This window comes from Corylus avellana, chromosome ca3, assembly GCF_901000735.1.
Source record: "Corylus avellana chromosome ca3, CavTom2PMs-1.0".
Lineage (NCBI taxonomy): Eukaryota > Viridiplantae > Streptophyta > Magnoliopsida > Fagales > Betulaceae > Corylus > Corylus avellana.
The window spans coordinates 26482506-26498415 of NC_081543.1; the positions used below are offsets into that span (position 1 = coordinate 26482506).

The 15910-nt window shown below is 34.0% G+C and overlaps 2 protein-coding genes across 2 annotated transcripts; one reads left to right on the forward strand and one right to left on the reverse strand.

Annotated features, from left to right (window-relative positions):
* Positions 1-912: 912 nt before the first annotated feature.
* LOC132175843 (histone H3.2) lies at positions 913-1714 on the forward strand. Its single transcript, XM_059587909.1, has one exon. It carries the CDS (start codon positions 975-977, stop codon positions 1383-1385), a length of 411 nt encoding a protein of 136 aa, XP_059443892.1. The 5' UTR covers positions 913-974; the 3' UTR covers positions 1386-1714.
* A 1929-nt stretch (positions 1715-3643) lies between these two features.
* LOC132174334 (protein neprosin-like) lies at positions 3644-6647 on the reverse strand. Its single transcript, XM_059586007.1, has 10 exons — positions 6519-6647; positions 6341-6425; positions 5666-5696; positions 5417-5510; positions 5168-5254; positions 4884-5084; positions 4622-4789; positions 4463-4516; positions 4235-4375; positions 3644-4018 (listed from the first exon to the last, which is right to left on the reverse strand). The coding sequence occupies exons 1-10, from the start codon at positions 6645-6647 to the stop codon at positions 3644-3646; spliced, it is 1365 nt and encodes a 454-aa protein (XP_059441990.1).
* Between the last annotated feature and the right edge of the window lie 9263 nt (positions 6648-15910).

The window sequence follows — 15910 nt, forward strand, 5'->3', positions numbered from 1 at the left end:
AACAATATCATAGTTTCATACTAATTTTCTATTAGTATTTTGATAATCAGAATTCAAGTTTTCTTCTTGCTATTTTTTTTTTTTTTCTTTTATACTTGTCATTAAGTACATGTTTGGTACACTTCAAAAAAGAAAAAGTATATGTTCAGTAATATACTGGTGTATAACATTTAGTATGTATTTTCATTAAAATTTGTGCACATCTGTTTTAACTTATAATGAAAAGTAAGATGAGATGTGTTTAAGTTTTTGAAATTAAATTATAATGAAAAATTCTGTGTATAGCGCAGGTTATGTGCTAGATGATTTTGACATTAATAATACTTAATTTATTGAATAATTTATATATGGAAAAATCTTCAAATATAATTAAACGCCATTAATTACGTTAATTTAATGAACCGGTTTTTGAAGTAAAAACCAATTCATTATTAAAAAATCGGTTAACAAATTATGCATTAATAGAATTAAAATAAAAAGGGTTTACGTCATATGTCACAATATTAAGACACTTCTGTATATATATATATATATAAGTCGAATCACAGAAGTGTCTTAATATTGTGACATATGACGTAAACCCTTTTTATTTTAATTCTATATACTATACAAATGTAGCAGGCTAGCTAGCAGCATGAAGTCGCCAGGTCACGGATCCGTGTGCCTTTAACCAAATCAACTGAAGCCGTCGATAGCCAAAAATTCAATGGCCACGATCACTCCACAAGTTTCAAAACCAGCCCAGTAAATCCTCTTCACATCTTACTAAACTGCCAGGTCATCGATCCGCATCCACAATCTACCATGACCGTCCATAACACCAAAATAAATCAACGGCCAAGATCTACCTCTTCCCTCTCCTCATTTCGAAACTTTTAGTCCATAAATTCCCTCCCTCCAAAGCCCCTTTCCCTCGCACAAACCAATCTCTGAAATCCTTCGTTTACCATTTCTGAAACCCTAGCTCTCTCCCAATGGCTCGTACCAAGCAGACTGCTCGCAAGTCCACCGGAGGCAAGGCTCCGAGGAAGCAACTGGCCACAAAGGCGGCCCGGAAGTCCGCTCCGGCCACCGGCGGAGTGAAGAAGCCCCACAGGTTCCGCCCCGGGACCGTGGCTCTCCGTGAGATCCGAAAGTACCAGAAGAGTACGGAGCTCCTTATCCGAAAACTCCCTTTCCAGCGCCTGGTCCGTGAGATCGCCCAAGACTTCAAGACCGACCTGCGTTTTCAGAGTTCGGCCGTGGCGGCTCTCCAAGAGGCGGCGGAGGCGTATCTGGTGGGACTCTTCGAGGACACCAACCTTTGCGCCATCCACGCCAAGCGGGTCACCATAATGCCAAAGGATATCCAGCTCGCTAGGAGGATCAGGGGTGAGCGTGCTTAAATTGAAAAGGAATTTTGTATAGATATGAAAATTAAGCGTTTGGGAAAGGATATCCAGCTCCACATGTGTTAGATTATGTTGCTTTCTTTGCTTACTGCTAAGATTGTATTGTATTCACTTTCCCAATGGAAATTAAGGGTTGCTTCCTTTTGTTTCAGAATTGTGATTAATCTCCGTGCTCTGTGTTTTTTGATATTCTTAGATTGGATAGGCAATTGGTACAAATCGTATGACATCGTACCTCATGAACGGATGAGGGCTATTAGCTACTATTGTATGAGTTAAGCCCTATGGTTAAAGAGATTTATTTTTATATTTGGCCTTTGATTCATTGGTTTTATATGTGATTGGTGTAATTATATTTGATCGGTAGTCACAATGACGCATTGTTAGTAGTGTGGATTACTTAGGGTTTAAATTCAGTTGGGCCACTAGTGATGTTGGTATGCAGCAACATAGGAGCACCATTGTTATACTATAGATCCCCTGGGACAGTGCTAATTGTACTAAGCAAATGGTTAAAGGCTTGGATAGATCATAGGACATGTTCCATTATTATCATGTATTATATATTTACAGTTCATTCATGAATATATAATACGAGTGAGAAAGCTACTAGGCAGTGTATAATCATGCACATTATATGTGTGAGTGAAATGTAGAATAAGGCTATTGGGTGTTGGAGTATTTTGATTAAAATAAATAAATAAATTTTATTTTCATAATTTTTGGTTATAAAATTTAGGATTAAATACCTTTCTAGTACTTGTGGTTTGCACTAAAATCAAATAGTTACTTAGGTTTTCAAAAATGTCACAAATGATATTTGTGGTAAGTAAATAAATCTACTTGTTACTTCTATCAAGATTTTGTTAGGTTTTTTAATGGAATGTCATGTCACCCTTACACGTGACGTGGTATTTGTGGTTTTAAGGTGCAACGTGGCGTGGTACTTGAGTTTTTGAGTGTCACGTCATATTTAAAAAAAAAAAAAAAAAAAAAAACAAAAACCTAAACCAAAAAAAAAGAAAAAAAGAAAAATGAGAGCTGGGTGGCCAAACCACCCCTAGATTGGTTGGCATGGGGGTGGTTCAACCACCCCAGGGTCGGCAAAATCCAAAATTTTTTTTTTTTTTTGAGGGTTTGGCCCTTGGGGTTTGTCAACCCAGCTCTCCACTTTTTTTTTTTATTTTTTTTATTTTTTAAGGTTTTGTTTTGTTTTAAATATGACGTGGCACCCAAAAGGTAAAAAAATCTAGGTACCACACCATGTGGCGCCTTGAAACCACCGGTACCACGCCATGTGTAAGGGTGACATAATGCTCCGTTAAAAAATCTAACAAAATCTTGAAGGAAGTATCAAGTGAGTTTATTTGCTTATTACAGGTACCATTTGTGACATTTTGGAAAACTCAAGTGGCTATTTGATTTTGGTGCAAATCACATGTACTGGAAAGGTATTTAACCTTAAAATTTATTGTAAAATATTATACTTCATTATATTGAAATAGTAGTTATAAAATATTTAAGCCCCACTATCTCTAGCATCGTCTAATTTATCCCTTATTTAATCTCAATTTACAATTAACAAGTATTAAGTCCTGCAATTCTTAAGATATGCCTACCTGGGCTTGACATAAAATGTTAGATAGATATACCATATAAAAGTTATATGGGGATATTATTTATACACTGTTAGAGATGATGGCTTTTGCCCAAGGGGTTGTTCAATTGGTTGACGACTATGTCTCATAAAGCGAAGGTTATTAGTTTGAATTCTCATCCCCCTTTCTTTCTTTTGTGCTGATATGTCAAAAAAAAAAAGAAAAGAAAAAAAGAGATAATAACTTATATTTTGAAGTAAAATTGGTCTCTAGTATAAAAGATACATGAGCGCAGCGGATCCCATAGCCCATTGCAGCTTAATTTTAGTTTATTATGATAGGGTCGAATAATAGGTTGGGTGTGTGCGCAATATGGTAAGGGTACTTTGGAAATTTCAATGTAACGGTTTAGGGTTTTACTAAAGATAATATACATACTATTAGCCGCTCGCTTGACATAAACACACGGCCAAACCACGTAAGTTATTGTTCACCAATTGCATATTCCCTCACAATCCTAACATATACTTACAATATGCTATCAATCATATAACATATTGAGCCGAAAAAAAAAAATCACATTATCACATTATAAATAATTTCTATTGAAAAATTGAGTTGTTTTATTCTTCAAACTTCAAATTTTGAGTAGAATTACTCTGCACAGCTTCCACCAGGACCACCATATAAGAAAGCATGGTGTGCTTGACGAGTATCAAATGCAGCTATGGAATAACATTTTGGGCTATCTGTGAAAAAGTGCAGTAAATTTTCTACGGGAAATACCATCTTGTTGGATTCATCAATAATTTGAATGTCTCGAAAATAAGCAGCCTTCTCATAGCCTTCTTCTGCAAAATGGCCGTTTCCCATTGGAGGACTAGCTTCATTGCTGTCACTGTAAACTCCTCCTCCCCATGATATCTCACTAGCTGAGCTTGACAAACTAGTAAATAAGGAATTTGGCCAATACCCAATAGTTTCCTCTAAGTTGTCATATGCAACCCACCAATTTCCTGATTTGGGATCCTATGATCATCACCACACAAAAAGTTTAAATATATTTATGTTCAACTCAATGGTAAACTACTTTAGTCAATTATGTATTGACGGTGTTAAATCATACACATTATTCTAAAAGCTTTGGATGAACAGTAAGTTTAATCATCCAATTAATATTCTAATAGATGAAAACATAAAAAAAAAAAAAAAAAATGGAATAAGAAATTAGATACAAGGTTATACCTTGAATATGTTGCATTGAATTACATATTGATCTTTGCTTCCATAATTGGAAATCTTATTGAGAACATAACCAAGAGGATATGTTGGGTTAACTTGAATAAAACCAGAGCAGAAGATGTTGAAACAACCATTTTTATCGGCCTGAAATACAATGAGTGGAACAAAGTGATAATGGTTTGATATTAATTAAGAATTGCAGAAGATAAATAAATAAATTTGCAGACTTACAGTCCATGAGGCAAAGGTTCGTGTCTTATTATCACCAAATATTTTTGGATATACCTGAAAATTTTACCAAAGAAATCAAATATTAGAAAGAGTAAGAGAAATAATTTCTCTAAAATACTCATTGAGACAATAAATGCATTAATATAACATTAGAATTACCATCCATCCAAATTGAATGGTATTAACTGCAACACCAGGGCCACTTTTGATCTGTACAAATGCTTGACTGAATTGATTATCAGTAACTAGTGGATTTTGTACATTGATTTCCGCGGTGGCTCCCAAATACTGTCTACCAGCACTGCTTGCTAATATTCTTGTTGCATACTATAAACAACATCGAAGGAATTAAAGGGAGTAAAGATGAAAGGAATATTAGAGATTTTAGCATGCATCAGAAAATCAGAAAAGAATAACTAACATGAAATGCAGCAAAGGAAATATCGGTTGGATGAGAGTTTTGCTTTTCCATGAACATTTTAGACGCAATCAATTCTTCCTTTCCAACCCTCTTGATGGGAACTGTGCCAAATGGACAGCCTTCTCTCAACCCTTGTGCAGAAGACCTGCCTGCAGGTGAAGTTGCATTCACCACTTTCTTGGGGAAACCACTAGGTTTCATCTGCAAAGGGTGTATGTTTACAAGATGAAATTAATAATTAAGTAATATATATATATATAACTCAAATGGCTTTGAGGTTTTACCTGAATGGTGTGATTTTTAAGCAAAGGATGATCAAAGGCAGGCTGTTTATAGATATCAACGCAGTCAAAGATATCACCTTCTTCAGTCTGAAAAAACAACGCAAACAAACCAATTTTTGCTTGACACAGTCTTTATGTACTAAAAACACTTTTTAAACTCTTTAAGCAATCTCAAACAGACTCTTTCTTTTGATTTCGACGTAAAGCACACAATTAGAGAAAGAAGAAAAAGTTAAGCGAAGCAAATACCTCAATGCTTTTGATGTAGGGCTTGTTCAGAATCTTGAGTTGTCTATCTATTTCAACATCTTCCACACTATGAATACCTTTCAATCGAGTGCTGCTGCAGAAAGGCAGAGATAACAGAACCAAAAATGGGATCATCATCATACCCTTTATCACTCTACGTGCCATGGCCGGTTTGATATAAAAGAGAAAATATATGAAAGGGAAATAGACAATGTATCTATCCTGTCAGTCTAGTACATATAGACTTACATGTAAATATAGTTAACAACAAGAGATAAGGCTACAAAAGAGATATAGTTACAACTGCTCTGATACCATAAAAGAGAAAATAGGACATAAGTTAAGTATATATATATATAGAGAGAGAGAGAATATTAGGAGATTTGATTTCATTATAATTTATTGTAATCTCCTATAATCAGATTTGATTTATAATCAAATTTGATTGATTGATTTTATTGTAATTAGATTTTATGGTAATCAAAGTTATCAAACTTATCTACCCCAATTTTTTTTTTTTTTTTTTTTTTGAATCATTATCTGCCCCAATTCTCTTATAAATAGGAGTGCCATGTATTGTAAAATAAATCATTCAATAAGAGCTTAATGTAGCCCTATGGGTATTTGTGGATGTAGGTCGTGCAAAATTTTTTGTGTCTATTTTATTTATTTTATTATTCCGCATTTAATATTCATAATTTTATGAATTTCTTCATATATAACTCAAGTTAGAGGCGGAGCCAGACAATTTATATTCGGGGTGCCGCTAAAATTTTTTTGGAGGTCTTAAAAATTTTCTCCAACCTAAAAATTTGATAATTCACACAATATATGCATCACAAAAATATCATTATGTGGAAATTTCCCCACTAGCTAGTGAACTGGATAAAATAGACTATGGGTAATGAAATAATAATTTGGTACCTTGCACAAGAGATTTTAGATTGGAAACGCTAGAGGCCACCCTCTTGACATCAACATCATTCTGAGGAAATTTCACCACAAGTTTCTGCAAGAATAAATCAATATACACCAAAAGATCTAATTCAAGTTTCTGCAAGAATAAATCAATATGCATCAAAAGATCTAATTTAAACCATACCAAGCTTTCCAACACCCAAACAGAAACAACAAGCCCTTGTATCTGAACTCGGTGATCACATGGCTTTACAGCACCTAGTGCCAAAAATGCCAACCAAACAATCACAATCCTGATAAAACTTGCACTCATAATAATCTATTGCATGAAATTCCAGAATTCTCAGACCAAATATTCGACTTTGGAACTTGAATTTCTCTTCATTTTGGGGGCTTTACACACACACAAAAAAAATAATAATAATCACACTCTACCTGTCTACTAGATAATTTCGCTCACTTGAAACATGCATGTCTCTCGAGAGGACCATGAAAAGGAGACAACCAGACAACAATACAATTCTATAATTTCTTTGTATTTCCTCAATTTTCTCATAAACCAAACAAAGCGTGTAAACTTTTTTTTTTTTTTTTTGTAGAGTCCACTTAACCCCCTCAAATTACCACCCCAATGATAATTTACCCCACAAACTATCAATTACGACAATTTACCTTCAAAACTACCAAAGCAATGACAATGTACCCCCCAATGCTAGCAAAATGACGAAATTATCCTTACTAAAATAAAAACAAAAATACTAAAATTTAATTTTTATTTTTCAAAAATTTAAGGGTATTTTTGTCATTGGAGTAGTTTGGGGGGTAGATTGTCATTGGAGTGGTAGTTTAAGGGGGTTAAGTAGATTTTATCCTTCTTCTTTTTTTCTTCTTATTTCTTGCTGACAATTTTGAAGAATAATCATATTTAACCGCCATAACTAGGACACTAGAGAGACAACAAAACAGAAAATAAAAGAAGAAGAAGGTTAATTTTGTTGTCGTTTCTCGGCAAAAAAACAGTAGTCAAATCCGTAGCTAAACAGAGTACTTGACAGCGAGACTAGCAAGGTTGTCCCCCCCCCCCCCAAAAGGCGATGCGAAATGGCAAACTTGCCAATCCCATTGCCCCTCCAGAAGCTCCCAGAGACAGGCTATGGAGTAATGGAGATTGGAGGATGGACTATGGAGCTTCTGTCTCAGTCTATGAGATAGTGAGATAGAAAGAACGAAAGAGAGAGAGAGACACAAAGAGTTTGACATTGGGGGTGCTGGGTAGGTAAAAAGAAATGTTTTTATTATTTTTTATTTTTATTTTGTGGGTGCGTAGGGGAATTCTATTTTATTTTATTTTATTTTATTTTTTAAAAAAACTCTTTGGGGGTGCCGTGGTTAACGTGGTTCCGCCACTGGCTCAATTAATGGCTTGAGGTTTTACCTGAATGCTGTGATTTTTAAGCAAAGGATGATCGAAGGTAGGATTATGTCAAATTGGATCGATCATTTGATTGTATCACGATCGATCATTAGTTGGATAGATCGATTAAGATTATTACGATCAGTCGAACTAATGATCGTTCGATTGATCTTATCATAATCGATCAGATTAATACACTAAGAGTAATCGGATGTTCGATCGAAAATTCAATTGTGTCAAATTGGATCGATCATTTGATTATATCATGATCGATCAGACTAATGCACTTGGATCGATCGATTGAGATTATCACGATTAATAGAACTAATGATCGATCGATTGATCTTATTATGATCAATCAGAATAATAAATTAAGAGTAATTAGATGTTTGATCAAACATTCAATTGTGTCAAATTGGATCGATCATTTGATTATATCACGATCAATCAGACTAATGCACTTGGATCGATCGATTGAGATTATTATGATCAATCGGACTAATGATTGATCGATTGATCTTATCATGATCGATTAGACTAATACACTAAGAGTAATCGGATATTCGATCGAACATTCAATTGTGTCAAATTGGATCGATCTTTTGATTGTATCACGATTGATCAGACAAATGCACTTGGATCGATCGATTGAGATTATCACGATCAATCGAACTAATGATCGATCGATTGATCTTATCATGATCGATCAGAATAATACACTAAGAGTAATCGGATATTTGATCAAATATTCAATTGTGTCAAATTGGATTGATCCTTTGATTGTATCACGATTGATCAAACTAATGCACTTGGATCGATCGATTGAGATTACCACGATCAATCGGACTAATGATCGATCGATTGATCTTATCATGATCGATTAGAATAATACACTAAGAGTAATCAGATGTTCGATCAAACATTCAATTGTAGTTGGCTTAAATTACAAATCGCTAAGAGTCGCCGCTGTTGGACACTCAATAACGACGACATTAGGTCGCCATTAATAAGGCCTATTATTTATTTATTTTATTTTTGAAAAAGTATAAAAAACCCCTCCATATTAATTTTTTATTTTTTATTTTATTAATTTTTTATTTTAGTTTTTAAAATAATAAGGGTATTATAGGAATATAAAAAATGATGTGGCCTTTTTGACATACTTTGGTAGTTTTATGAACTACTTTAGCACCTTTTGAATATCGTGACTCTTGAGGCTATTTACTTCTACGTTAATGTTTTTTTCTCTTGAAAAAAATCATTTTGGGCTTTTCACTAAAAAAAAAAAATTAAAAAAAAAAAAAAAAACTCAAGGCCTAGCTATATCCAAAAAAGAAATTCGATTTTCCGATAAAGCGAAGAAAAACCCTAAACCCCCGAAGGATGTACCTGAGTTGGGAGTGACCTTGCTGGCCTTTTGGGCTTTTTGAGATGTTTTGGATTTTGTGCCTAGTAATTGGTGGAAAGAGCAAACTGCAGAAAAAAAAACAGATCGTCTAAAATTTTGTGTTCAACGTTGAAACCCGACAACTTCAACTTGTGCGGATCACATTAAAGTGATCCTGCAACATTTGGCTCTACTCTCAAAAAGCCTCAACTTCAAATGGACCTACATTTTTTACAACACCCTAAAAAACAAGGCAAAAACGCTGACGTGGAAAATAGATTTATAGAATTACTCGGATAAACACTTGTCTTTGACTTTTGTGGGCAAAACTGAGCTTAGTTCAAATAAGTTTGAGCACTCAATAGCAGCGACCTCAAGTTGTCGCTAATAAGGCTTGTATTTTATTATTATTATTATTATTATATTTTTTTTTTCAGGACCATTAGTGGCTACCTCAAATGTCGCTGCTATTGACCCCTCATCAATGGTGACTCCTCAGAGTGGCCCCTGTTGGGCACTCAATAGCGGTGAATTTATGTCACCGCTAATAAGACCTATTTTAATTATCATTATCATTATTATTATTATTATTATTATTATTATTATTATTATTTTTTTTTTTCAAGATCATTAGCGGCGACTTTAAATGTTGTCGTTATTGATCCCTCATCAGCAGCGTCTTCTTAGAGTCGCCACTATTGGGCACTCAATAACAGCGACATTATGTCGCCGCTGCTGAGGGTCAATAGCCGCCCACGCTTATTGGAAAGCTCTTAATTAAATTGCATCAATCAAATTTAACTTATTTAAGACAAAATCATTCATTATTAATTCTCGCAACATTTTCCAAATACACCATACCCAATTAAATTTTAGGAATCAATGCTTGCATAGAAAGTTTACGACCTTTCCATTTTCATGCTTTTTCCCGACCCATGCCTAAATTCATGAAGGTAACACTTTATTTCATTAGAAACACCCACCTAGAATTTCGACATACAAAGTTCACCCAATTTTGTATTAATAACGAGGGAGCAATCTGTTTCACCATTTTGATATGAATAAATGAGATTGGAATTCTTTCCAAAAAAAAAAAAAAAATTTGTATTAATTATTTATTGTAAGGACGGCAAAACGCATTGACTGATTTGTATAAGATAGTATGTCTTTCAAAATTCAAATACGAACTTTCCTATTTTAACTTGAAGGACCCAAAAAAAAAGAAAAAAAAAGAGTATTTTAAAAAAATCGTAGTATTGTCGCATTTTCTTCTTTCTTTTTGGCAACCTAATTCAACGTCTCCTAATAGCTAGGCTCAATCAATGCCATGAAAGAAAAGGACCTCCTCCATCCAGCATAATTACATCCATCATGAATCATTAGTAAAATAAAGATTAATTTTATCAGTTTAATTTTTAATTTTTATTTGGAAAAAGTACACTTTACCCTCTCATAGTTTGGAACGATTTTTAATTCGACCTCTAATATTTCAATTTTTGCAATGCACTCTCCCAAACTTGTAAATTTTTTTCAATTTGACAAATGTCATCTCAAAATTCTCATATTGCCCCTAATTTATTTATTTTTTAATTTTTATAAAAAAAATTTTAAAAAAAAAATTCTGGGTGGCCGTAGCCACCCTTTTGGCCATCTGGCCATTTTTGCACCATCCAATTTTTTTTTTTTTAATAAAAAATAAAAAAATTATGTGCAATATGGAAATTTTGGGATGACATTGGTCGAATTGAAAAAAATTTACAAGTTTGGGGGGGTGCATTGCAAAAATTGAAATATTGGTAGTCAAATTAAAAATCGCCCCAAACTTTGAAGGGCTAAATTGTAATTTTTCCTTTTTATTTTTTTAAGTTTATATATATATATATATATATATATATATATATATATATATAGTATTCATTTATGTTTGTTTATTTTCCCAGAAACCCAATGTTTGCCTGATATCTTAGAAAGATCGATAGTATTAATATCCATATTTAATGGATATTAAATATCATTCAATGCGTATCATTATCTCCATATTTTCTCCAAACGATCCATTCTTGAAAAACAATTAAATGCTCCGAAGATGGAAAGAATTCTTTCTGATATATTCTTGAGAATAACTGTTGTTTTATTAGGTTACGCATTATTCTTGGGGAGTAATTATTGTAAATATCATCTTCAATTTTAATGTTAAAATAATATTGTCCCCCATTTTACACTAAATGGATAATTCAATGGGATTTTACAAATCAATAGCATTATCTCTCCATATTTTCTCCAAACGCTTGATTCTTGAAAAACAATAAATACTCGGAGGATGGAAATTAGCTCAATCGGTTGACGACTATGCCTCGTGATACAGAGGTCCTAGTTCAAATCTCCATCCCTCTTATGCGGACATGTCAAAAAAATAAAAAAGAGATAACTTATATTTTGAAGTAAAATTGGTCTCTAGTATAAAAGACACATGAGCGTAGCGAATCCCATAGCCCATTGCAGCTTAATTTTAGTATGTTATGATAGGGTCGAATGATAGGTTGGGCGCGTGCGCAATATGGTAAGGGTACTTTGGAAATCTCATTGTAACGGTTTAGGGTTTTAACAAAAGATAATATATATACTCGCTTGACATAAGCACACTGCCGAACTACGTAAATTATTGTTCACTAATTGCATAGTCGCCAACAATCCTAACATATACTTTCTTTCTTTTTTTTGATATATGACCATACAAGAGGAGAGATGGAGAATTTGAACTAGTGACCACTACTTTACGAGGCGTGGTCTCTAGCTGATTGGGCTACCCCTTGGGACCCTAACATATACTTACTCTATGATATCAATCATATAACATATTGAGCCGACCAAAAAAAAGAAAGAAAAATCACATTATCATATTATAAGCAATTTCTATTGAAAAATTGAGTTGTATATATATATATATAATATACACACACACGCTACTCCAAGAGTCAAAACTCAGGATGATTGATGGTCTTCATATATCTTCTAAATTTCTACAGTTACACTTTCAGTGGACTCCTCCTTTGGCACGACTTCTAACATTAAATAGGTAATTTAAATTAATCAATAATGATGAGAGTCAAAGTGAAAACAATTAATGTTTCAATCCTAAAAGATAGACCCATTTAAAATCCCATCAGTTATGTTCCACAACAAACTCAACTTAATCTACCCCCAATCAAATTTGAAATTTTCCATTACCGATATATTAATTGGTTGTTGTGATGATCGATCAGGTGCCCTCACGTAACTATCACAACTTAAGTGTGAGTTTTCAATTCCACATATATATAGTGAGATGCTCAAAAGCTAGAAAATATTTGACCAAATATATATATAAAACAACAACAAAAAATTGATAATGCTTGAAAATCTTGCACCCCCATTTTCTTTGACATTTAGTGTATATATATATATATATATCTCCTAGCCTTTTACCTTCTCAAAGTTAATGCAGTTTTTAAAATCACCATTACATGGATCAAAATTCGTTCTAAGAGACAAACAGATATAGCGAATTTTATAACGTTTGGCTCCTCGTTTGTTACTGTTTCCTTCTTTTCTCTCATCGATTAGGTTTCGTGGCTTTAATCATATTCTTCAGGAAGAGATACATACACAGTGGGAGTCTGTCTCTTATTTGTTTTGTTTTAAGTTGATTGAGAAAAAAAATTGAATACAACGTTTCACTTTAACGGTATGCTTGAAGAAGATTTATAGACACGAGTCTCAATCTTATTTGTAGTGTTTTAAGTTGGTTGGAAGAAAAAACTAAATACAACGTTTTACTAACTTAAATGTACGTTTCACACTTAAATTAATTAAATTAACACTTGTCAGTAAAATAAAACGCCACTTGTCGTGTTTTTATGAACTCCTCCTAAAAACTTCCCTATATATATTAGCTATATATGATATATGATATGATATGATGAGAGTACGTATATTCACGCTTGTGTGGTATTCCTACGGATTTGGACTGTGAATCCCTCTCTCCATTTGTTTGCTACACATCTCATAAGCTATTGCTCAAACCACTCCAGGGAAATGGTTTGGTGGATCACTAGCGTCCACCATAATGTCTTATTTTTTTAGCTTATGGGGTGTTATGAGAGGAAGTGTTGGAAGGTGTGAAGGAGTCTTGCATGCTTAAGTCTTTTATTTAGAGTACTCTTTTTATTTAAGATAGCTTGTTGTTATCTAGGTGTGGCAGAACACTAGTAACTAGAATCTATCGGTAGTCTAGGAATTATCTAGCCTTGGAGTAATCTCCTTATGTTTAGGCTTTGCTTATTGTTAGCTTTATCTTATGTTTATGCTTTATCTTCACTAGATGATATTTCCATGTGATAAGAGTCATTGTAAGAGTTGAACTCAATTTCAAGTCCGTTTGATCACTCTATATATTTAAGGGTGATAGTTATTAATAAAGGCATGCAAATTTCATCCCCAAACTTTGTGTTTGAAAAAGGTTTTGGTTCCCTCAGAATCTAAGGTCTAGGTTCCCTAGTTCCCTTAAAATCTACAAAATATCAAAATAAGTAGGAAGAAGAATCCAAATCCGGCATCTTTTCCAATTGAAAGGCGCATTACAAGATTCGTTACGTATTCATGTAACATGGGGCATCACCGGCAACAATGTGCCATCAGCGTCCACCTCGTGTCAATGTTGATGGTCTGCCATCAGCATCCACCTTGTGTCAACGCCGCTGATGGTCCACCATCAACATCAACTTTGATTTCAATTCAAACTCTTCGGCGTTCATTTAAAAATACTATTAGCGACGACACATTTTGATGTTGTTGGATAACAATCAGTGTCCACTTTGAGTCGATGATAATGGTGGACCAACATCGTCGACTTTAGCTTCTATTTTTTTTTGAAAAAAAAAATAGGGCTAATGTACAAATTATGAATTGAGGAAAATTCTCTTGATACGTACCTAGCAAATAACTCTCCCCTTCCCTACCTTTTCAGCTAAGCCATTTACGATATAGCCTCCCTATAAATTTATGCGACTAAACGTGAATCCTCAACACTATAAAGGCATTATACTAGGGCTGCTTATATGGTTGGCGGTTATTGGCTATAACCACTAACCGCAACCACTTTGAACGGTTATCGATTTTTAATGAGATTAGCGGTTATTCAAGCCAATAACTCGCGTTTTATAACCTTTTTTTTTTTTTATTATTATTATTATTATTTTTTTATATATATATGAGGTTTTTAAGTGCCTATTTTTGGGGCTTATTTTAAACATTTTGGGCCCAGTATCCCAAAAAGATGAAAATAACATGCTGTTTTTTGCGCTAGATAATGTTTTTGAATAAGGTTTTGCCCAAAACATTACATACCACATTATATTTCACATACATACAGTCATATACGGAAAAAAACGACGCACTTTTGGATGTTATACTATAATTATTATTAATATAAAATATATAATATATATAGTTATATTATTATATATAAGAGTAGGCGGTTAGCAGTTATTAACTATTTTTTCTTACCGCTAACCACAACCGCCCTAGGCGATTAAACCAAAGCGGTAAGCGGGGAGGTTCCCTCGTGTGGGTATATATAAAGGCCGCTTTTAAGGCGGTTAGCAGACAGTTGACCTTGGACGTAAATAATAAATAATGAAAATAAAAGACAAAGTATATGAAACAGATATGAGAAAGTTTTTTATTTATTTATTGACAGACTCTACACAAGAGAACCCCTTCCCCTCCCCTCCCTCGCAAAGAAAAAAAGAAAGACTTCATTATCCTACCATACAAAAAAAAATAAAAAATAGCACACCCAAGTAAAAACTAATTCCTACTCGGTCTTTGTTGTCTATGGAGTGCACTGGGTATTTCTTGAGATACGGGGGGAAAAAGAATATTTTTGGTTATCCTAAACAGCCTACCTTGGAAGGTATCTTGAGATTCTACGTCATCATTGAAACATGTTTGAAGTCGCATTCTTATGTCACGAGCTTCTCCAGGCTTTCTTTCTCGGTAGATTGAGACTGCATGATGGCACTGTTGCATTAGTAAAACAAGCGGTAATAAAAAACGATCTTCAGGTGGGGGTGGGGGTGGTGTGGAGGATGAGCCACTGCAGGGGGCTAAGGAGGCTGGGTTGATGACTTCCGGTAGATCCATCGCAGAGAATCTCAACTAATTATAATATTTAACGAATGAATTATGAGGGTAATGAGAATTGCAAGTGGAGAAAATCTATTTATAGGTGCACAGAGCTAGCTAGCTAGGAGTGGATAGGGTGTGGAGGCCGGAAGAATTGATCGAGAATCAATATTCAAGATTCAAGAACACACACTGACGTGGAACAGCCATGTCACACTCACTCTACCCACCCGGCCCCCCACCCAGCTTTTAAACCTAAGAGTCTGTTTGCCCTAAACCTAAAAGAAATACTAATATAAACCACCCAAAAGCAGTTTTTGATGAATATAAAGTATCCAAATATGATTTTAACACAAGTTTAACACAAGTAACATTTATTTCTGATTTTTATGTATTTATTTATTTATTTATTTTCCACGCCCATTCAATCTCGTTTTCCTTTCTTTATGGACACATTTATATTTAATTTTTTTTACTTGAACTTCTTTATATATTTGTTGTTGAGGCACAATTTTCCTGACGATGATGTGGCACACCTACCGAGTCCGAGTCGAATGACACTTTAAGAACTTTGATTGTATAGCAAAGTTAAACCAAAGGATCGAAGAGA